Genomic DNA, 24,678 nt, shown 5'->3' with positions numbered 1-24,678 from the left:
AGCTCTGCCTTCGCCTAGATTCGTACCCACAGTACCCCTACCACGTCACCTACCTCCTCGAACATTTTCTTGGGGTTGGACTGCGCCTGCGACTTCCTGCGTCGTTTGACGGTGGCGTTTCTCTGCGCGGTGAGGGTCAGTTGTCCTAGACCGGAGTGACCGGCCAGCTCCAGCATCGAGCAGGCGTCATACTGCACCGAACACATGTCGGACAGAGAGCGCACCTGACGGAGAGAGAGGGAGAGGGGGTGGGGGGTGAGTGAGTGAGTGAGGAGAGAGAGAGAGAGAGAGAGAGAGAGAGAGAGAGAGAGAGAGAGAGAGAGAGAGAGAGAGAGAGAGAGAGAGAGAGAGAGGCGGGGTGAGGTTGTGTGTGTGTGTGGGGGGGGGGGAGGGGGAATGGTGGCATACTTAAATCATCTTCCCTCGGATAAATATTACGCAATTTCTCGGCGGTCATCAATGGTGCATTGAAACGGAGACATACAAATTTCAATGCGTTACCAACAGCATATGCTTCAATGAAGTGAGACCATTTCACCTTAGACGTTCATAGGATAGGACATTTCTAGCCACCTGATATTGGTAGTACGGTATGGTATTATATAAGGAGGGAAAAGTAATAGCGAGAAGTTGAGGAGGAACTTGTTTGGAAGTACGATTATGTATATACCAGCTGAGGGAAAACCGTATGCCAGGGTAGAAGTAACGTTTTTTACATTTATGTACCAGACAGGGAAGCCGGGGTGGCAGGTGTGACACTTCAGCTTCAACAAGTCTACCCCCACTACCAACAACCTACAGTCTCGGCTCCGCCATACCTCCTTGGCGATCATCCTGAGCTTCTCGAAGTTGACGAGGCCGTCCACCCATGTATCGTTACCCAGGTGGATGAACGTCAAATCCTTCTTCACGATCGGGTAGAACGGAATCTGAGCGAGACAACAGATTGTTAATGAGGTAAATGGAACGCGATTTTAGTGCGTTCAGCTAGTTTATGGTCACAGCAACTTAATCTGGCTTCGTCTTTTAATGGAATTGCCTGTTGGCGATGGTGCGAAATAAACAAAACAATAAACAAAACTGAAAACGTCGATTCAATCAAATTAACTAGTTACTGATTCATTAATCAATGTGTTTGTTATTACAAAAAACCGTCGTATTTTCAAATCACCACACTAATTCCAGACGTGACCGTACTATATTGACGTCTTCTACCGTATCGTGTATTGGCACACGACACCACACTTGACACGTGCCGCGACTGGTACCGTAAACACCAATTGGTGACCACCAAATTCGTGACGCAGCTCGTGACTCACCAGCGGGGGTTGAACGTGCTCCGACGTGATGAGGTTGCGGTACTTGGACATGTTCCTGCTGGGATCCATCAGGCCCTGTGGTGTCAGAGAACAACCAGCGGTTAGTAATGGTGCAGTCGGACAAGGGGTTGGGAGTGAGGGTTAGATTGACAATGCTGGACGAAACCGATCTGGCACCTAGGCGAAGTGGGCATGAATTAACTAAATAGTTGCAGCTGATTTGTTCCAAAGCCACAATGGCACATACTACTGCTCCAGGCTAGCTTACCAGCCAGGCCGGCCCATTCACCTGAGTGTCCCATCAAACCCAGTCCTGCATTCCCTCCAACCATTCCCATTAAACCCGGCTCCCTCCCCATAAGGTCTTTTCAACTCAGTCCTTATTAGAGACTGCGCACACTGTACAGCCAAACTCATCCCACTCCCTTGAGTTGCCTCTCTTCATCATACCCAGAAGTCACACCTCCTTTTGATACCCAATACATCAGACAATTACATAAGAAATAACTAGACTTCCGATTCCATTATCATCCTTAACTTTTCCTACCACCATCCCTCCTCTCGACGCAGAGTCGAACGCGCGTCCTCACCAGCATATCGTTATAGATCTTCTGGTACTTGGTGGGCAGCTTGTCCCAGGTCTGTTTCAGCCTCCCCACCGCCCCGTGGCTGAGGCCGGACACGATGTTGAACAAGGAGTTGAAGTTCTTGCACTCCTTGCAGTGGCCTATGGGGCGGGGGGAAGGGGTATATAGTGATATATGAGCTGATGTGAACACTGAAAGATATGTGAAAATAAAAGAAATAGAAAGATGTGTGAGATGGATGTTAAAAATGTCAAAAGGACCGACGTGTTAAAACATGATGCACCACAGGAATAGTCTCTCGTCATGAATGATGTGACTAATGAACGCTCGTTGACAGGAAAAAATATCATGGCTATCATATACTAAAAGTAAAATTACCATCAGTCTGTCATAGATTGCCCGCCGCCACGGCATGCAGTGTTTTCAATAGATTGTTGTAACCATAAATGTAAACAAACGCGGTAAAATCAGTCTTTTTCGAGCTAAACTGTTTCGAAACCTGCTACAGATCAGATGATACGTACGGGCGACTTTGATGAACTGTTTGACGATCTTCATGCGTTTGACGACGTTGTGTTCGCCACAGACTGCGGTGATGACCCAGAACATCTCACGGTTCACCAGCTGTAGAGAGGTCAGGTCAGGTCAGGTCAGGTCAGGTCAGGATAGGTCAATGACCCAACAGAGAACAGCTTACGGTTCACCAGCTGTCAAAGGTCAGGTCAGGTCAGATCAGGTCAGGATAGGTCAATGACCCAACAGAGAACAGCTTACGGTTCACCAGCTGTGAAAAGGTTAGGTCAGGTCAATCTGGTTAAAAACAAAACTTAGGGAGTGTGGATCAAACTTACAGAGAGGCCTAATTGATTACAAGGGACAAGTCACTTAAGTCTCACAGCATCCTGCATAAACTGATGATACAAACATAGCAAGAACACCGTTAACGAAATCGCGCTATTTGGGAATGGTTTCTGCGACCCGACACCAACTACAGTGCTGGTTTTCAATCAATTACACGAATACCTCAAGTTCTCATGCCAGTTCACAACGAAACTATCAAAGCCCAGCTAACAAAGCATTAAAAACGGTGTCATTCACGAGATCTCAACCCTCCTATGAGATCAGAGTTAGTTTCCAAGCCCATCGTGCCAAGATCGAACTTTTATAAATCCCGAATATTCTGGTCCCACAACGCCACACATTAATTCTACACTCTAGTGGCGTCCCGCCTTACCTCAGCGAACTGCCTCAGTCCAGGCGTTCCGTAGCGGCTTTTAAGCTCAAACAGATCGTCCACATACTCAGTGGCCTCGATTTGTCGAAACAGGCTGAAGTCGTCGAGAGTAAGCTGAAAAAGAAGCCGCAGAAAAGGGAGTTATGTAAAGGCATGCTGGGCAAATATACGCGTTTAGCATAATGGGGCGTGATGTACAGCACTAGGGGGTGAATGCGAGATGGGAATGTGAGACACCGGCGGAGTGTGCGCTGAAAATGATAAGAGACATATAATAAAGATAGGACCACGGCAGGAGCGAATTCGAGGTAAGGCTGAATACAGGCTAACGATGCCGAATACAAATACCTGCGCTGGTTCTTACGGAGTGTTCAAGAAGAGAATCACGAGCAAGATGACATTGCAGACCATCGACATATTTTTAGAGCGCGCCTTGCATTACATGATAATTCTGCAGTATACACGATTATTTAATTTTGCCAATTCATAATGTTCCCCCAGGCGGATTTTACCCTGCAATGACAAGTCTTTAACCTAGACCAGAAACAATTAGCTCTCACCCCACCACCAGACCATCAGACCCCACCTCACATCACATTATTACCGGCCCTGTAACCCTAACCCACCCCTACGAATCATACCGAAACGCTCACCCTATCCATAGAACCGACCCCACCGCTCACCCACCCCTAACCCATCCCTAGTAACCACACCCCACCCCTCACCCCACCCATAAACCCGACTAAACCGCTCCCCCGGAGGTCACAGATCCGACCGTAACCTAACCCTCCACGTGGGACCCGCCCGGTTACCTGTACGGCCACCTCCAGAGCGTTCAGCTGAAGGAAGTGGACGCTTCCCTCTCGCGGCAGCTCTGCCGCCAGCTCGTCAGGAACCAGAGGCTCTGTCACCTGGTTGTTCTTCAGGTAGTACCTGATGATGAACGAAGGAGAGCAGCACGTTAACACTGTTTATCAGCTAGCGGCTTACGTATACCAATCAGCGGGGAAAATGTCGCCTTAATCGTTTATGCAAAAATAGCTTTACGAATAATACAAAACACATCAACGAAGAAAAATACGCGAAGCATGAATGTGTCATCACTAACAAAAGGCCCCGATGAGAACACAATTTACGCTCTCAGCCCGAAATAAACAAGCATCGCGACCTTCTGTGAGTCTGAGACATTTAAAAACACATTCTTGCTGCTACCCCTTCAGAAGTTTATCACCAGCAGCTGGCTGTCGTCTCAGTAATATCCCTCAATCGAGCCATTTTGCCCCTTCCCTGACTCCCACTTCCTCCGCCAGTCGACGATCATTTTCTCTCCTCTCCTCTTATCCCCTTCTCTCCTTCCCTCTCCTCTCCTCTCCTCTCCTCTCCTCTCCTCTCCTCTCCTCCCCTCCGCGTCCCCCTCACCTGCTCCCCAGTCCGATTCTCTCTGCCAGATTCTGCATCTGGTCGGGCAGTCGTCTCTGTTTGACCACACCGCCGGCTCCGGCAGTCACCTCACACAGACTGTAATTACTACTCGGATCGGTGATGCCAAACTCCCGCAGAGACAGCATGCACACCTCGCGGGCCGTGGTCTCCTGCGAGAGAGAATTAACGGCGGATGGTGTGATCACTCATGGCTTGTCAAGGAAATACATACAAGGTATATACATAAACATACATAAAATGCATACCACCAATGTGTACTAGATCTTTGTAGCCTAAGGAACAGACTTATCTATACATAGATACGGAGGTCAGTGCCTAACGCTTTCTGCAAGGAAAACAGGCTGAGGTATAATAATGCGGACATTATCAGACGGTTTACATTGCGCTTACACTGCCACAGGTAATAATTGAGACTTGATTGCAGCTTAGTACGTGTAAAAGTGAAATTCTATTTTCACTGTTATACGTAGCACTAAGGTCAAGAACCTTACGAGAACAGCATTAGCAGTTCAAATGGCAGGTCACTGCCCCACGGGTCAGTCAAAGGATAGCTCACCAAACATTCAACCACATGACAGTTTATGCCTTACTCAGATTTATCCTACAGATCGTTACTGGGGGAAAACCACAGGCCCTCTACATAGCCTTTCCAAGGTACCTAAATTAAAAAGGCAGGACCCCACCACTGGCAGTAATACCCTTAGTTGTCAAGTGGCATGCCTCCATTCCTTCATTTAATTAGGCACAACGCATAAGCATTATTACAAACAAGACGAGTAGCCTACTGGGAATATAATTAGAGATTCAACAAGCTATGCATGTTCCCATACAAACATCAAATGGTCTTCACAATGCAAGTGGATCCAGACAGATGAAAACGGACGCTACAGCCTACAGGGGTGGGCGGCGGTTGCAAGATTACTTTACTTTACTACTCGAGGGGCTGCTCCCCAAAAATGTTCACTTATTTCCCAAACTTCTTGGACTTCGCTTTCTTACGCATTGCAAATTTTACTTTAAAAACATTAAGTCGCCTTTATATATGATGGGAAAACGGGATGGAAATTTGTCAATTTCAAACGTTGCGGGAGAAGCCAATGCCTATAAGCGCCTCCAGGATCCACCAATGACCTTAAACTCTTACCTAAAACTGGGATACAGGTTTAACTTTTAACCTATTCATCCACTCACACCCATGTCTCACCTTGTGCACCAGCAGGTACTTGCAGCTCTGGTCGGCCTTGTACACCTTTAGCACGTGCTCCGGATAGTCGAACTTCCACTCGTCGTAGCTGAGCTGACTGAGGTCCGGGTTACTGTGGGAGTGGTACATGGCTCCGGGGGTGGGTGGACCGTCCCCTCCGCTGCCGCCGCCGCCCGGTACCAGCGTGTCGTCCGAGTGGTGCGCTTGGCTGTGAAAAAGGGGACGAAGGGTTTATATGTGAGACTGGGGACCAGTGGTGTGGTTGTCCGTAATTTTTCGTTGGGGATATCTTAGGGCACGCCGACGAACTATGCGTCCACATTGAGCTCAGAAACCTACATGACAGTGTACCTCCTGTCCCGATATTAGAAATAAATAACACAAACACAAAGATATAAACCACTTGATGGTGATTTGGGGGTTTAGGGCATGTCCCGTCCTGCGGTAGTCACCGCGTTTATGTATCGCCTACTCACAGTGGAGTTTTGTGCGTGATGGCTTTGATCAGCGCCTTCCTGAACTTGATGGTGCGCAGCCCGAGCGTGGCGAACGTCTTGTGGATCGCCTCCTTCTTGTCCTTCTGAGTCGGGTCTGTGAGGTAGAAAACGTGACAGAGGTCAGATCGGATCATTTCAGGTCAATAAAACACAAGCACTTGGAAACTAATATTAAAAACGAGGTACCCGATCACGTTAGTACAAATTAAACACGTCGTCGTATTGACGGTCAACAAATATAGGAGTTTTGGAGCGCATTTGAGCCACTGCGTCTAGGTAGCGGGCCGATGGCATCACCAGCCACCAGGTGGCGCAACAGTCGCACCCACCAGCCAGTGGGTGCGACTGTTGACCAGACGCCCGATCAACAACTATCGCATCCTGATAGGTTGTGGGTGACTAGAAACACCAGCAGACGTCTTGTTTTCTGCATTCTTCATGCATAACTTGTCATTGTTGGGTGTGGTGTGATCGCGTCGCGTGTGGTGTGATGGGTGCGGCGCGTCTCAGACTCTATTTTTGGGATACAAAAGAAATACCCGGCATAGCGCGCGCGGCTCCCCAGTTGGCGCTACCAAGACGGGTTATCGGATTATTCCGAAGCACCACAAGCCCCTTACCGTTCTCTGAGGTCGGTGCCGCGGTGCCGGCCGGGTTCGTTCCGGGCAGCCGGGGCCTCTGGTAGTTGTTGAGGCCAGAGATCTCTGAACCCTTCCGCTGGCGGGGTCGGATCGCGTCCTCCGGGGTCTGGAGCATCTCCTTGAACGCTGTGGACAGAAGGGGAGGGAGGGGGTAAGTAGAAGATGGGGGAGGAGCACAAACGGAGAGCAGTTTAGATGGAAAACCTGTTGGGTAACAGCAGCTGATTTGAGGAACAAGCAAAACAAAACAATATAGGCAACAGGAGCTCAAATACGAGACGATCATTCAGCAACGTCCATTTTAACTACTTAGTGGTTTGTTTGATCATTTAATCACCGAATGGTTATTTATCTTTACACCATTATTTTGAAATACAAAGCAGAATATACAGTAGCATAAAACTGAAAAAAAAACGCCAAATGCAAGCCAACAAGAATTCCTCGCGTTCAATTTCACACCAAACGATGCGCTCTATAGGTCATTGTGCTCCATCCCTAACTTTATCCTTCTTCTTCACCCTACCCCCCCCCCCCCCCGATCCAGCTTCCGAGAAACAGGGCCGGGCAATCCATCACAAACTCACCGAGCAAGTTGCTTTTGACGGTGATGCTGAGATGGGTGGTACCTCTGAGCACCTCCAGAGCGCGCGGGTGCGAGATGTGCTCGAAACTCTGGCCGTTCACCTGAGAGAAACGACAGGGTGAAGTCGGTTAATGAGTACATCACGTGCTACGTGGCGATTGGCGAACAATTATTGACGAGTTGGCGCTGAGCCTGTTCCATATAAAAGCATACACATCCAAAAAACGTAACGAAACATAAGCAGCTGAGACATACAACACAAACCGACAACACATTTCTTCCTTCCCAAAATAAAATACACACAAACAAGCACAACATTTCTTTAAAAAAAAAAACTCGTCGGGCACTGATCTCACCCGAAATACATGTGCGTACCCCAAGAACATCCCGCTAACCCGCGCCCCGCTGGGGTCTGCCGAGCAACGCGCCCCGCCGGGGGAGGGCAATTTGCCCCCCCCCCCAAGATCTCGTGAACCACGCAACATAGCGACAAGCAGCAAACTGCGTTGGATAGCCCCAACGGGGAACTACCTTGTGACCCAATTTCATTGACCTCGGTCAAACCGATGACGTCACAGGTCAGGTCAAAGGTTGACTTTTCACCGTTTGCAGGCATTTCAAGAAATGTGTTGTACAATCGAGTTGAATGCATATCATTGAAAATCATCGATGGGGAATGGGGTTGGGAACTCGATTTTTTAAGAATGCATGAAAATGATCAAACTATTTTCACAGAATTTATGGTGCATACCATTGCCTCATAAAATCAATAAGCTGAGAGAAATGGGGGAAGAAAGATAGGAAACTTGTTTTGAAAAGTTCTTGAAAAAAGATGCTCTTGATGCTGTTACGTCACATGTCACCTTCTGCGGTTGACAAATAATGGCGCATCTGGCGCACCACAGATTATATGTTATATCAATGGGTGAAAGATGTTGTTTGCTTCACTCTGCCATTCGCGCTGTTTTTAACTTTAAATTATGCTAAAACATTTACGGATGAAATGTTCAGTGTCAAAAATTGATGTGTCGGCCGTGTACTATATTCCCACTTAACATGAGCGCGTGATAAACATTTTATGTACCTCGAATTTTCAAATGATAAAGATGATGAATCGGAGGATGCTGAAAAGCAAAAGCTCATTCCAATATTTGGACTACTTTACGATTAAAATGTTTACATTCCTGTCATCTTATTGATCATTTATTTGTTCTTTTTTATGAAAATAACTTAAGGCGTTGAGAACCGAGGTAATTTCTATCTACCGTGCCTTAACTTACCAGCAACAGCAATCTATCTACGCCCTACGGTGGCAAGGGAGACTGTGAAAGAAGCGTAAGATGGATTCTAAACAATTATTTTGTGATATACTGAAGGGCAAAGTGCAGAGAAGAGCGTACAAGTCCTGTTTGTGCCAGGCTGTTGCAGTAGCACTTATGAAACTCCGAAAACGATCTTCGTTCATGTCCCGAACAACATTACCCTGAGGAGATGATCGTCTGCAATAGCAGGAAGAGCTGATGCAAGTACTTTGAAATCCACTATCAAGTCGGTGCTATTGTTGTAATGATCACTGTGAGGTGAGATATTTTGTGCAAGGGCTGAGTGTAATGCCCAGGAAATGACCTCCATTCGCCCCCTGACCGGTCAGGGTTATAAAATTTGAGTGGATGGCGGTCCGTTTGGGGTTCAGATGTCAATTGTATTTTGTTACTGTCAAACAATACATGTTATGCTGGCAGCGAATGTGTGTAACGTCGTTTTTCGAAACAGAAGTTAGAACTGTAACGGCAGAGTGCTTGCTGGTCTCATCGTAAGTATTGTAAGTGTTGTAAGCAAAAGCATTGTCAATATTGTAAGTATTGTGAGCATTGATGTATGGTAGATATCACCTCACATGATCTCGGCTCAGATAACCCTCTCCGGTGTCCCTGTCAGTAAATGGCACCTGGATCATTACAGATAAGATAATTTGTCATAATTCTTAAAGAATTGGGTGGTTTTGACTCGTTTACTCGAGGTGCAGGTCGCATTTCAATACTTTTCCATAGGCTTGCAATGTAAAGGTCACGACTCTGACCTAACCTCAGGTCACAGATAAAAAATTATGAGATATACAAACGACACATACTGCAGGTACTGTTTTGAAGACTTGATGAGAGGAAATAACTTCGTGAAAAACTCAAGCTCTGACGTGTTTGCAAACTTTTCTGAGGTGGGGTCAACAAACCCGCTCTGGTTACCTGACCTGACCTGACCCGGCATTTTTTTTTTGCTGAGATGTGCGCAATGAGCATTTAGGAAAAGTCACCAAATATGAGCTGAATGTCTCGCGGCGTTTGGCAATTGTACAAGAAAATCCTGAAAGGTCTCCCCGTCCGAAATAGGGTTAATGTGTATATGAAGAGTTGCAGATGCCAAACATACCCAGGTCTAAGACTGCAGTTCCCAGCGCCGCTGCAACGTTTTTAAAACAAACATACATAGGACATACAAACATGTTTATTTGCATCTGTTTTGGATAATAGCAACTCATGGCGCCATCACCCGCGATAACTGTTAGGATTTGAGATATATTTCTATTTAGGCCATTAGTTTGGCTGTAATGTTTATTAATATTAGTTGGGCGGAGTTTGGTAGTTTTTTATTTAACTTGTGGTATGTTGTGCTGATTGCGAGTTGTTCAAACCTTTCAAATGTAAGGACCTTATTGAACTCAACCCTACCCCTACACTACCCTACATACGACTGGACGCTTTCCAAGCCCACAAGCATCACGACGCCGAGATGGAATGTAGCCGAAAAATCACCCTCGCCATCTGCTCTAGAGCTAATCGTGTGGGGCGGCGTGTGGGGCGCCGCTTAGCCTATGGGGGTGCACTTCTAGTGGATGGGGGACGGGGGTGCACCTGCACCCCTTTCATATGGAAAGTTACTTCCCTGATTACAGCTCCCCGTATTGCACCTAATCAGGGAACGGCCAGCAAACGAAGGAACTATTTCTGGATGACAGGCGAATAACCGCTCACGCAAGGAGCGGAGCTCCGCCCCGTCCAAAGTGGCCAACAAAGCAGAGACAGAGGCAGCATCACATCTTCCATCAAAGAACTGGTTTCTGGCTTGGAAGATGAGCTCCATCTTTGCATCCGAGTCGGTGCTGTCAGGAATCAGCTGGTCTAATGGAGTGAGAGTAGTGAGACGACTAGCTATTGTATCAGAGCTGCCTGGGCCCTGTTTCAGCGGTGATACCAGCACGCTGCTTTTACACGTGTCAAATTGGGTTTCCATGGAAACATCAACAGGCCCATTGCTCCAACACTACCACAAGTGTGACGTCAGCTCGCGCAATTTGATAGCAGCGTGGTAGCAGCGTCCCGTGAAACACCGCCCTGGTCTTCGTAGCATTTGCACCGATTCTTCTCGATCGGACTCTGAATCCTGTCTCTCCTGCGTATTACTTGAGGCATTGCTATGTAGCTAAGTCTTTGGCAGAGTTTCATTATCCATGCTTTGCAAACAGTGCCATAACAACACAGTTAATTAATCACCAAGCTTCTTTGCAAGTTCCAATACAGTTGAATCGCACGCGATTTGAGTGCAAAAATCAAGAAAAGTGCCAACTTGTTCCCGTAAAATATTTTGAATATTGACCTAAAAAAATGAGTAATTTCCAGATAAAATAACAGCAAAATCAGTTTTCGCTTGCCAATAAAACTCACAGATATTGAAGCTCCATTATTAAAGGAACATTTTAGTATATGCCATTCTTGATAAAACTTCTTAGCCACGCAATACCAGCGCAAAATAAAGAGACACTGAAAACACGACCAATCACTCCGATTTACCATAGGAAAATACATAGAAAATGTATGTCTCAACTGCGCCAAATATACAGACAGTTATATACCTACATGTGACGTCATGATTAGCCCGACCAATCAGAAGCAAGTTGTTTTCAGCCACAAATAATTAATTTCTGAACTAACTAGGCATTTTTATAACAAAGTGATTTTAAATTAAATCATTAAAAATTCTGAGCTTTTTTATTTTACCAAAACATACAGAGCATGCAGATAGGTCCCAACCCTATTGTTCGTCAAACACATATTTTGCTATTTGAGGTCACTGATACCAGGTCAGGTCACAGAGGTCAGGTCACTGAGGGTCACAATATGAAAATAGCATGTGATGCATGTTTTATGGTCCATTTTACATGACAAATGCGATTATGTGGGTCAGGCAGCCTTTGGGGCCAGTTTAGGTTAGGTTCTGGTGAAGGTCAGGTCAAGGTCAGGTCAAATAAGGTCAAATTTCAAACTTGATATTTTTGCATAAAATGGGTATCGATTCGATGCAGCTCGTCACGGGGAGTCTGACGGTGGTCTTTGTTTTTCGCTACATGGTCTAGAATTGCTAGAAATTGAGTTTGGAAATTTGACGTCATAAATTTTGAATAGTTTTTTTTTCGCTATAACTTGGCCAAAAAAAGAGATATCGATCCAAAATTTGGTATGTAGATAGGAGAGGGTTGGGGCTATCATATATGTTCCGTTTTTTTTTTAATTCGAAAAAATGGGAATTTTTTGAGTTTAAAAAAAAAAAATCAGTTTTTCGGATTTTTGGGGGTCAAAATCCGAAATTTTGAAAATCCGAGATAGCAGTTTTGTAGCGGCATCTTATAATTAATTAAGATGCCACCAGATGATGATTATAATTGATTATATATTAATCACCAGATGATTATAATTGTGTATGTGGGTTAATAGCCCACATACACATGCCACCAGAACAGTGGGCCTAGTACCGGTAACACATTGCCGCCAAGACCACCAGCAATCTACATACTTCATAGTTCATACGGCCTTAATTTACACATACAAGTCATCATCATGAACATGCACAGTCAGGTCAGTTTCAACTCCAAAAAGGAACCCCTCGGAATCCTGCCCCGCCCCGCATCGCCCCGCAAACTACACATCCTCGTTCTCGCTGGGGCGATGCCCCAGGCCACCGGCCGGGCCCGCGACCCGTCACCCTGATAGGGTGGCGAGCCGCGCGCCCGGCCGGCCGGCCGACCCTTTATCAGTTGGTGACATACCAGGGAAATAAGCTAGAATTAGAGCGCTCTATTTGTTGATCCCGCTACTTCACCGCCTCCCATAGGGTCCTGTGTTGAGCTGGTGTCGAGGCTCTAATAATGACGCCGATTTTTGTACCCTTCTCACAAAAACCGCTCGCACCGCCTGAAAACTAATTGTTCCGCTCTGAAAACTTCATGATCGACGGGAAAATGAACGAGGAAAAAATTGGTCCTGAAATAATTCTGAACTCCCTGTAGAATATATCGAAATATGACTGCAAACTATGATCATGCCAAAATCAACAAAACAATACAAATAAACTTACCGTGATTTATCTTTTCATAAATCTGTGTAGGAAATCAGTCGGTTTTTCGGAAAGATTACTTTTGTTTAATAAATAATTCCACAATTGCAATCGAGAAAAAAAAAACATTTCTGCTGGGACAGCTCTTTTGGCGTTCTGCCAGTCGTGTGGCGTGCGTGGTGCTGGATGGTCGTCGGTACGGAATTGTGATTATTTTCGGTATTGTAAATGATTGATGGCTATTGGAACCAGCTTTATATTATTTCCTACCGATTTTCCTATCAAATTATCACTTTGAAAGACCATTGCCCATACCTCTTCACGAGACGCAATCATATTCATCGTCGACGAAAATGGCGCGGGACTCTAGGTTCGTTTTGATCGAAATAAATCGTAAATTAAATAATAATCGATGATAAATATCACATTCTAGTGACACATTTTCATAAAATAAGGCATAAACTTTGCAAGAAAGTCGACATGGGATAATCAAATTCTTATTTTGCTCAAAAAAATCCTTGTAGTACTCAAATGGCTGAACCATTTCTGACGAACTTGTTTGCCAAAAACCGGACACTTAGCATGGGTCACTTGACCGTACCTCAGAGGTCACCGGTTGACCTAGGACCTTAAAATCGGGTACTAATCGCTGCGTCTCGTAACGGCGCATACGCTCGTCTTTTCCGCGAAGTTCTAGCTCAATCAGGGGCGAAACGGCGAGTGGAGGTATTACCAACTAGCCCCTCCCCCTCGGCCGCGGGGGCGTATGAAGAAAACCAATAGGTCCGGCGAGATTTGGTTTAAAATAAATGGCTAGTTAACGATAGGTATGTTAAGTAGCACTGTTCTCAAGATGTTTGCATACAAGTGCTGTGCACATAAAAACATAAAAATGTTGGCTGGCACGGCCAGGCAACGGCTCTGCAGCTGTAGCGCTGTTTCAGGGAATCAGGCGCTTTATAAATTACAAGCGCTTTATATAGGTACCTTGCCCCAGCCCGTACCTATCAGGTATAGATCTCAGGCAGCTTTTGCCAAATTGTCAGGGAACTCAGATTTGTTTTTCAATAGAAAAACACAATTCTAAAGAATAGTGTTTTAACTATTGACAACAAACCTTCGGTTACATATTTACACAATATGAAATTTCATCATTTCACGATTCAGTACGCATTAGTGAATTACGATGCTATCTAGAATCAGAAACGGTCCAGTTGCGATAAACTTTTGAAATAGCGAAAGAGAAACAACCACGGAAGGGCTATGGCGAACGCATTACCTACCGATTATTTGCCGACCTCAAGCGACGCAAACAATTGCAACTGTTTCTGTGAGATTTTTTTTTCATAAAAAATACATATTTCTGTCCGGGAAATGGATCGCGACCAATATTGGGAATAGGAGCCGCGAACCGTGCCCTGTCCGTATCATTGTACCCGATAGATAAGTACGTATATCTAAGGGGTAAGGCGGAGCGCTTACCAGTATCGATCGTTATGTCGATCCCAACTATTCATATTTCCTCACTGGTCTGTCTGGTGAAAATATGAGCTCCTAAACTGAGCTGAGTGACCGGTAGTAAATACATTTAGCGTTGGTTGCATTGCAGCCGACGGGCGCCGAGTGATCTGTGACGTCACGAATCAGTAGTTCTTCCACTGCCCATAGATGACGCCTAGCGTAGCTTACACACTCCATAGATGGCGCTACTAAGTGGCGTTGCCACTTCTCGCAACCGGAGCAGCCTACCTTTCCACAGAGGGGCATTCCACGTCAAATCGAACAAAAATCGGCTGTTTTGCACCTTACCATCAGCGATTTCATTATAAGTTTGTGAGCGAGTTCCTGTGTCGCCCCGGACATTACATTGATGTTTTTTGCACATTCTGACCACAGGTCTTCTAAATATAGGGCATCAAATTTTTACAAAATGTTGCATCTTTATATTTTTGAACGACCATAACTTTGGTTGTACTTGTTTGATTTGAATGAAATAAACCTTACTGTTTAGGTAATTTCTTAAGCATTTGTTTAGAATTGCATCGACTTAAATATATGACCTTGAAATTTGCTTAACTCTGTTCTTAAGCACAAAAATTGAAATAGCAAAAAACACGCCACCTTCGATTTGGCTCATTTTCATATATTTTATTGCCTACCATATTCTTAACAACCTGTGAAAAAATTAGAGTGGGCCATTCATAAGATTTGAAGAAAATGGCACATATGCAAACGTATGTTAGCACGCGCAGTGGAGAGGGAAGAGTGAATTTCGCCCCACCCCTCCTGTTTTTCGCCAATATCTCATAATATTGATGCGAAATTACTTATGGCTACCTGTCCAGAATTGAATTGCACATCTCATCGTGCAAGCAATAAGAAAATCGGTTCACAACTGTTCTAGTAATAGCGGTGTAAAGTGAACATCCTGTCGCCGCGGCGACGCGGCGACTCGGCAGCCGGCGCCGACCGCTACGCGCCGCCTGAATTGTAGACTGTGCCGGGACGGAACGGAACGGTTCCGTCTTTACATCGCGCTCCTTACCGCTGATTACGTTCGATTCGCGTCAAATTTTGTGAGAAGACTAAAAAATGTACAGGCAATCTTATGGTGAAAGAATTCTGAAAATAGGTTGGTAAACAATTGAAATATGAACGTGTAAACACAAAATTGTGACTGCTGCGTTTCCCGCGTCGGCCGATCCCGCCTCAGCCGGCGACATGTTACTCTTAGCAGGACTCTAACTGCCATATTTATTATCGGATTAACTAGAAATTCCCCATACATACTCAAAAATGTATGTTCTTTCGTATAGTGAAGATCAAAAGACGTGAAGATATCGTTGCGTGATAATGTTTTCGTTGAATTTATTTCATGATGCATTTCCACACGGCTCAAAATTCACCGCAAAATACCGTTTGCCTGAGACACTTTTACAATGGAACGTGAATGCTTGACTACGATGACTATGCATTTCCATTCTCGCAGAGTTTGGGATATCACTAATCAGCAATCATTCATTTCAGAAAGTGTACACAAGCAAGCATGTCTTGACTCTGTCTTTCAAGGTCACGCGCGGTTGCGTGATGTTGATGCATGAAAACGGCGTTTGCCGCGAAAGTTATGAATGGCCCACTCCAATTTTTTCACAGATGGTTAGGAACATTGTGACGGACATAATATGTAAAAATTACTCAAATCGAAGGTGGCGTGTTTTTTGCTATTTAAATTTTTCTGTTTTAATTCAAGGTCAAATGCATTTCAAGGTCACTTCAATTTAATTTTATAATTAAAAATCAAAGCCTTATCAATTGCCTACAAGACCCTGTTAATATCATTTTGATACAAGAAAAGGAACCAGAGTTATAAGCATTTAAAAAAATGATGTGTGGCATTTTTGGCTATATTCGATGACCTATATCTCGGCGATACGTTATCAAATTTCGAAAATATTATACGTAACTCAGTTTTGAACCATGCCCAGTCTGCCTACAAATTTTCAGAAAAATCGAAGGGGATGACGGATTTCGGTGTTTGATTTGACGTGGAATGCCCCCAGAGCCTTGATTACCCTTGGCTGCAGCGGCGCTCGGCCCAGGCGGCGTAATTCTTTTTTCCACCCAAAGGAAGGCGCTATACGGAGAATATCCCATTGCGTCATTGAAAAGTGACTTACACCTCGCTGAAGCCAGCTGGCTGCGTAGTGTAAGAGTTGTTTCTGTTTGGTTTGGTTACCAAGAAGCATCTTCGGGTATAGCGCCTTCCTTTGGTTGGAAAAAAGAAACACGCGCCCCGGCGTGCCGGAGGAGAGTGGGCGGAGCCAGGCGGCTGACGTCACCCCAAGTATGACGCACGCAGCACTAGTGCTGCAGGGACCCGAACAGTCCTCGGGTTATGTGCGTCTAGTGGATGGGCACGCTAAGGGTGGCGTTTTTCCCGAAAAAGAAGTATGAATTTTGTTTTTTTTTTTGGTCAGGAGAGGTCAGTCAGGTAACCCGAGTTAAAACACACACACAAACACACATATTAAGGAAAAATATGTGTACGTTCGCTCCGGAAAACATACTGTAGCTAGCGTCATATATATATATGGCGCTTCATTCGCGACATCTCATTCTCTATCTACACTATGGATCAAACGACTCAGCGTGTTCGGAATTTACCTCAGACTATCTCAATTTTCTACTCAAATGCCAGAAGCATAAACAAGCACCGCTCGACGTTGCGGGACGACAATCTGCAAAAACACGACATAATAGCAATTACGGAGACGTGGTTAACTGCCAAGGTGAGCAAAGTCGACCTGCAGCGAGACTTCCCAGAGCATCAGTGGTATCGTCGCGACCGCGGCGGAGTGAGAGCTGGCGGCGGAGTGGCCTTGATAGTGCGGAAAGGACTGCGACCGCGTCAGCTACCGTGCCCCCACAGTGTAGAGGCACTGCTAGTTGAACTACGGGCGGTGCAGGTGACGGTGGCAGTATTTTATCGTCCCCCAAAAGATAAAAATGCACTTTCGAAAATGATGGGGTTCCTAATGCATAAGAAATTTACAAACTTAGTCATTGTCGGAGATCTAAATATTCCCGAGATAATTTGGAAGCCGATAGATGAAGCAACAATGCCGATATTACAGAGGCAATCAAAAAGAGCGAGGCTTCTCACAGACTATTGTAGTAAAATGAATCTTACACAGTGGGTCCATAAACCTACGAGGCTTAAAAGTAACACTACATTGGACCTCATACTGACGTCATCATCTCTTCAATGCTCTAACATTACTGTTCAGGATAATCGGTTTGATTCAGACCATGAAGAAATTATCGCTTTCTTAATGATCTCTTAATAATGATCTCTTATCTCTTAATAATATCTTAATAAATTATCTCTTAATAATTTCTTAATTATCTTAGCTTAATTATCTCTACGACCACCGCAAAATGTTGACCTTCAATGAAACACATCCGCACTTGAAAATGAAATAATTCAATTCTAATACATAACACATATTCTAATGTAATGTAACAAACTCAGATATCTCTTACCTCAAGAATTTGGTCGCCACGCTTCAGGCCAATATCTTCTGCCTTGCTGCCTTTCTCCACCTTGGTGACAAAGATACCGAAGTTCCTCTCGTAGCCGCCCAATAGGCAGAACGGTAGCGGCTCATCACGATTCGGGCGTGCCAGGGTGACCACACGCACGCGAGATTTGGCCGCACACTCGAAGTTGAGAAGGCCCAACTGTCGACCAGAAAGAACACCGTATGAGACACATTATCAGCGATTTTCACCACAAGCAAATTTTTTCACCACGAGCGGATTTCATCGAGAACGTACATTTCAACTACGAACACACCCATATTGCGATTACAACAGCACACACAAACAAACAGCAGCAGCACGCAAGCAAGCGCGCTTCTTTGTGCTCAAACCGGCGAGGCCGGTCACAACGGCGCCCACGGCGACAGCGAGCAGCGGCAGCGACAGCGAGCAGCGGCAGCGGCAGCGACGGCGGCGGCGACTATACAGGATAAGCAAAACACCGAGGACCGAGGAGCCCAACGCGCGGAAACGGCGCGCACCACGTCGGCCGCCGGCCACGTGGTGGCCGGGGCCGGTTCCGGCGGGGGGGGGGGGGGCGCCGGAACCAGCCCCCGCCAGTAAATGTCTACTGTTGCAATGTATTGGTGTCATAGTATAGAATAAATAATACTACCACTGAAGGAGTGTCTGGAATGGATCGTGAAGCAGATCGGACGAACGAACCGGCGGCGGAGGCGGCAGTGGGAGAGAAGTATTTATGGGTATTTAAATATAGCCAGCGAACAACAAGCTGTTCGGTGGCGGTGGCGGCGGCCATGATGGGCGGTAGGCGGTGAGTGGCGGTGGCGGCGGCCATGATGGGCGGTAGGCGGTGAGTGGCGGTGGGCGGTCTGGGTTGGGCGGTAAGCCCAACCCAGTGAGCGGATGGGCAGTAAGGTAGAGTGGATCACGGGCGGGCAGCAGCTGTCTGGCGGCACGCACGGACGGATTTTACAGTCCGATTAGCCGGCTAAACCCGGGAAAAAGGAAGTTCAGCGAGGTTCACAGCGCGGCTTCTACTAGCCGCACATAACACGGACCGATGACTCAGTCGGCTGACGGCTGAGTCAGCCGCGTCGGTGTGGCAGCGTGGCACGTCACACCAGCAGAACACACCCCACGGCGGGCCGCCAGGTTATGTGCAACTAGTGGAAGGGCAGGTCTAAGGGTGGCGTTACTTTCACGAAAAACTGCCTCGTCAGATCCAGCGAATCTTTTCTGGATGGAAGAAAATTTGGATTCCACGACAGTTGATTTGGTACTTGGAGCTTTTGATAACGCGAAAAATAATTTTGTAGGAAAACACTGGGATCAAGGCTCACTAAAGCAAACCTTGACTTTCATATCGACCCAGTTTCATAATAACCCCAGGCAGCATCGAAAAGAACTGGGTATAAAAGAAGATCCATAAAATCTCTCGAGTCTCGGCACATTTTTCGGGGACGGCTTTCAGAAGATAACAAGATAAGACACGAAAATGAGCGTTTGCAGCAGCCAACAAGTTTGTTTATAAAGTGTGGTGGCAAGACAACCAACCAACTCTGTATTACACAGTAACACAGTGTCATCCACTGAAGACAGGCACCACGGCCAGCCCAGGTGTGAGTTATGTGCATCTACTGCCAGCCACCTGCAGCGGGGTGGCGCCAGGCTAACCTTTCCCACTCGGCACCGCCGTGAGGGGGGCATATTCACCCCGCCACCCCCCCCCCTTCACCTCACCCCCGGGTTTCAGCTACACTGCGGCGCAGCTAGGCGGCCACCCGAGTCACTGTTGTGATGTTAGAGGCCTCCCTTCCTAGCCAAGACTCCCACTAACAAACTAGGCCGACCTATATTTGATAACGACAGACAGCGGCGGCCGGCGGCGGCGGCGGCGGCGGCGGCGGGTAGGTAGGTATGAACAGCTAGTGTCCGACGAAGAATTGTGAGCGGTAAACGGCGGCGTTGGCACCACTGGCGGCAGGCCAAGCGGCCTCGCTCGCCATCGACAGAGGTGGCGCTACCAGACTCGGCACGGAATTACGAAACGAGATTGGAATGTCTGTGCGAGAGCGAAAACCAAATTCGGTCTGAATCCATATATGCTTATTGCTTACACTGGCTGCCAGAAGATGCTTGCTTGGACGTGTCTCAGGCGCGTACCAAACTCGCTCAATATTTTAGCAGACTTGCCAGAGAGACAAATTTATCAACGAGATACGTCCCATTCTGACATGTGAAAAGGTGCGAAGCGGTTTATAGATTTTTGGCGTGTGATGATCACAAAATATCGGGCCGATTTTCGAACAGAAGCTTCGATAAACGCTATAATCTAGGGACCCATTCCGGTATAAATCCATTCCAGTGTATTATTTGTAGGTATCGCAGATAAAATTCAAAGCAGTGCTGCAATCCAGGCTGAATGGAAATATGAATGATAAGTCCAAAAAATGCAAACGTGATCAATATTTTAATAGTACAGACGGCACCTAGTCATAAGGCTGCGCACATGACAAGCTGAGTGTTAAAAGTATTAATTTGACAACTGTGACAGTCTATACAGAAACACACAAAAAACCTATAGGTAGCTTCATCTAGTCCGACATCAAATCGTCAGCCTAATTCGAACTCCTTATTTTCTCAGAGTGACGATTTAACATGAAGCTGCAACAGCGAGTTAACATGGAGCTGATCTAGCCCGTCCATGTGACGTCCAATTCAAACTCATCCCTCCCCCGCCAAAAAAGGATCTGCGACTTACCTGTCCGTGCATTTTATTGCTCTCCAGACACGCCTCGAAGCGTTCCAGAAAGTCCATCATGGCCGGGTCGGTTTCAAAGTCGATGAAGTGACTATTGACCCACTGGAGTACGACCCGCGTGACCCGGTCACGGTACTCGGGGTCACGGAACCTGGGGACGGGGGCGGGGGTGAGGGGTCAGAGGAGGACTACAGGGTGTGACGGGGGTAAAGGGGTAAAATATGGAGACACCAGACATCTCAGTAAAACCGTTATTCACGTATAAAAAGTATGAGCAATGTCGACTATATGTCGATAATATGTCTGATATGGACCTTTCGAAAGTGGGTCGCTTGTCAGAAGAAACGGTAATAGCGTAAAAATAATTTTCATCTGGGAATAATTCCTAAATTCAATAACAAAGAGCATCTCAGATCACAAAAAAACATTCTCTTAAAGATACTGGTTGAGAAAGTCAGTATTTTTTCTACTCGCCTAAATATATGTCTACAATGCGCACAGCAAAGCAATGAACATCAAGAACGAAGTCTGTCTGTTGTTGAATAATTAATATAAAAACCCCACCACCAAGTGGCAGCCCCTCCGCGCAGTACTAGCGACCCCTGCAGCCGATGACCCTGCATGAATCACATATGTGTGATTCGACATCCAGGGTCCACCCAACTGGATGAATCACATATGTGTGATTCATCCAGGGTCCACCCAACTGAGCCAAACGGTCACACCTCACGATAATTCACATAAAGTTTCAAAGACCAGTCCCGGTCTCCGGGGTTCTGCTTCACTACACGACGCTACCTGAAGGTACCTGGTATTGGCGCTCAGTTTCCATGGGAACGTAAGCAGAAGTGCCCATTTTTGCTCACGTTTCCATGGATACCGGCAGTGTCAGGTACCATCATGTGCAGAAACAGGGCTCAGTGTCCAAAAATTAAGTTACGGTTTGAGTGTCAGAGGGGATATTCCTAAATTCAAAGAGGAATGAGAGTGGAAAATTGCGAATCAGAAGGGCACGAAAAAGAGCGGAAAACAGGGATCATCAATTTATAAGTGAATCTTCGAGGATGCGGGGCTGCTTTAAACGGTACTTTAAGGAAATTATATGGAGGTAGGTAGAAGCCAGCCAACAACATACACACAGATGGCGGCGCTCTATATTGATAAAAGTTGTGAAAGAAAAATTGTTCTGGAAAATTGTAAATTGAAAATTAGAAAATTGAAAAAGAGTGTAAACTTGAAAGTCACTTCCCATCCACACTGGCAATTCATGGAGCACTGCCTGGGCTTACCATTCCATCAACTGATTCGACAGAGTCGTCGCCTCCGGCAGAAAGATTCTCCTGATTAGCAGGAAGTCCTCCACATAGTACGGATCGATGAGCGAGTTTTCAGCCATCAGCTGCGTCATTAGCCGCTCGGGCGTGCCCTTGATGACACAGTGTCCCTTCCCGGAGCCGGCGTCCAGGATCCTGTGCTCGGTGACCAGAACGACCTCGCCGTTCTCTTCATGGCGTCGGGTGTTCTCTTCGCCCTGGTGAGGACACAGAAGAGTTAAGAATGGATGTATATATTCCAAAGACGCATCTACCAAGAAATACTTATGTCTAGCGAAATGTTTACCCAAGGGAGAAGTGCTCAGCAGGGTTCAGGATGGTGTGAAAGCATTTATAGCATAAATGTTCAGTGAAGAACTAACTAAGATAAGGTGTGACATTTGACCAGAGTTCAAGTGGTGTTGGGTGATATAAATGTCTGGAATGCTACATACAGTAGGCGTTTCGATGAATGAGAAGACACCCTCCAAGAATTTGTTGAATAAACACTGATTGACCAGACTATCGGGTCTCATACCCCAGGAAGATGAGTGCTGGCAAGGGGTGCAGGGACGACGGTACATTCTTCATTGAAACTGATGAGTCCTAGTCAAATTTTCAAGTTCTAGACATGAGTTAGCTTGCGCATAAAAATACTAATATCGAACGAGTAACAAGCACACATGTGATTCATCCATCCGAACTACCAACCGTTAAGGCTGAAACAGACTCTTTCCGCGTTCAGGAAATCGCATGCGAGAGCCTATATTGAAATACATTATCATTCTTCCCGCATCAATCGCATCCGGGAGGTGCGTGCGATTGATGCGAGCGTGCTTCCATGTATTGGAATAGGCTCTCGCATGCGATTTCCTGACTGCGGAAACAGTCTGTTTCAGGCATTAGACATTAGGATCCTCGGAGAATTAAAATGCACCAAATCCTGGCGCAATACCCGATAAAATTGAACCTGGGTGATTTCAAATTGATGACATGTGATGCAATATCTTATCAATATCAGTTACGGTGATGCAATATTTTACCATAGCTAATTTATCAACACACACACCAGCTGATGCAGTATCCGATAGCAGACTGTCTGAGTGATACAATATTTACCGTATATAATGTATCAGTCCATACCTGATGCAGTATCCGATAGTAGTCTGTCTGGGTGATGCAATATTTACCGTATATAATGTATCCATACCTGATGCAGTATCCGATAGTAGTCTGTCTGGGTGATGCAGACGAACTGGCAGTCGTCGCACTTTGTTCGCATCACGCCCCGGTGATACAGCTTCTCCATTGTCGGAGTGATACCGAAACTGGTGATACAGAACGGACACACAGTTAGTGAGGAAGTGATACTGATACTGAAGTGATATCGAGACTGGTGATACAATACAGATGCACGATTAGTGAGGAGGTGACAGTCCAGCAGTGATACCGAAAATGGTGATACAAAACGGATACTAGTGAGGTAAGTGATACCAGTTACTGTCTCAGTAACTACCTGCCTAACCCATCCCTCTTCCTTCCCCCATCCTAGCAGAGCTCTCTTTTCTTCCCCTCCCTCCCTCCCTCCCTCTCTCTCTCTCTCTCTCTCTCTCTCTCTCTCTCTCTCTCTCTCTCTCTCTCTCTCTCTCTCTCTCCCTCCCTCCCTCTCTCTCTCTCTCTCTCTCTCTCTCTCTCTCTCTCTCTCTCTCCGCCTCTTCCCCCTCTCACCTATCTCCTAGTCCCAGCTCGGTGGTAGGCAGACCGGGTCCGCTGATTTCCACCTGACCGTTGACAATCACCGACCACGAGTCGAGTTCCTCGCCGTCCTGCATCACTGTCGTGCCCGCCTTCTGCACCACGGCGAACACCTGCGCACCACCGAGAGGTCAAGGGTTCGAATCCAGACGGGGGTGAGAAGGGTTAACCCTATTCCGGGCGGGGGACGGGGCTTTAAGGCCCCCCTTCGGGTTTTTCTTGTGCCATTGCTAAACGCCGCAAGGCTGAAATCTCATACTCGGTGACTTTTTTCTCAACATTCATTGCACACATTTTGACAAAAAAAAAAAGTTGCCGGGTCAGGTCAGGTCAGGTCACCAGAGGCGGTTTGGTGACCCCACCTCAGAAAAGTTTGCAATCACGCCAGAGCTAGAGTTTTTGACCGATCAATTTCATCTCTTCGGGTTTTAGTTAGGGTACCAGCATGTGCAATTTGTATATCTCAGAATTGTTATATCTGTGACCTGGTCAGGCCAGACTCGTGACCTTTACGTTGCAAGCCTATGGGAAAATAGTGAAGCGCCTCCTGCTTCGTGTAAACTAGTCAAAACCACCCAATTCTTTCAGTATTATGGAAGATTATCTCATCGGTGATGATCCTGGTGCCGCTAATTGACAGGGGGACCGGGAAAGGTCATCTGAGGTCATGTGACGTCATAAATCACTTTTCTGTCAATAAATCACGACATGATGGTGCTAAAGACTTGTAAGTGGTACCTAACTGCTCGCCTGGTCAAGGCACGTCGTTTGGTATGCAGCATGACCATACCCCACAACCTCATTGATGAATGACCTGACCTTGACCTCGGGTCAAATTTCAAATTGACCTGTGAAGGTCATCGCGCACTTATTTCGCATCGCCTCGACGAGA

At 46.3% G+C, this 24,678-nt stretch overlaps 1 protein-coding gene across 1 annotated transcript in view; it reads right to left on the bottom strand.

The window, feature by feature from the left end:
• The window catches only part of LOC122390273 (rap guanine nucleotide exchange factor 6-like), a 62,854-nt gene that overhangs the window by 23,894 nt on the left and 14,282 nt on the right, over positions 1-24,678 (bottom strand). The window contains exons 10-26 of the mRNA XM_043383023.1: positions 23,760-23,899; positions 23,242-23,359; positions 22,008-22,249; positions 20,719-20,869; positions 17,937-18,134; positions 7,510-7,609; positions 6,905-7,051; positions 6,264-6,378; positions 5,788-5,995; positions 4,560-4,732; positions 3,953-4,073; positions 3,141-3,254; positions 2,431-2,530; positions 1,910-2,046; positions 1,320-1,394; positions 819-929; positions 54-224 (exon numbers count right to left, since the gene is read on the bottom strand). Of these exons, the coding sequence (XP_043238958.1) occupies positions 54-224; positions 819-929; positions 1,320-1,394; positions 1,910-2,046; positions 2,431-2,530; positions 3,141-3,254; positions 3,953-4,073; positions 4,560-4,732; positions 5,788-5,995; positions 6,264-6,378; positions 6,905-7,051; positions 7,510-7,609; positions 17,937-18,134; positions 20,719-20,869; positions 22,008-22,249; positions 23,242-23,359; positions 23,760-23,899 (2,421 nt within the window). The remainder of the gene's footprint in view (positions 1-53; positions 225-818; positions 930-1,319; positions 1,395-1,909; positions 2,047-2,430; positions 2,531-3,140; positions 3,255-3,952; positions 4,074-4,559; positions 4,733-5,787; positions 5,996-6,263; positions 6,379-6,904; positions 7,052-7,509; positions 7,610-17,936; positions 18,135-20,718; positions 20,870-22,007; positions 22,250-23,241; positions 23,360-23,759; positions 23,900-24,678) is intronic.

This window comes from Amphibalanus amphitrite, unplaced genomic scaffold (genome assembly GCF_019059575.1).
Source record: "Amphibalanus amphitrite isolate SeventyFive unplaced genomic scaffold, NRLGWU_Aamphi_draft 000389F_arrow, whole genome shotgun sequence".
NCBI classification, from domain to species: Eukaryota; Metazoa; Arthropoda; class Thecostraca; order Balanomorpha; family Balanidae; genus Amphibalanus; species Amphibalanus amphitrite.
This window is presented reverse-complemented; position numbering and strand designations above follow the sequence as displayed.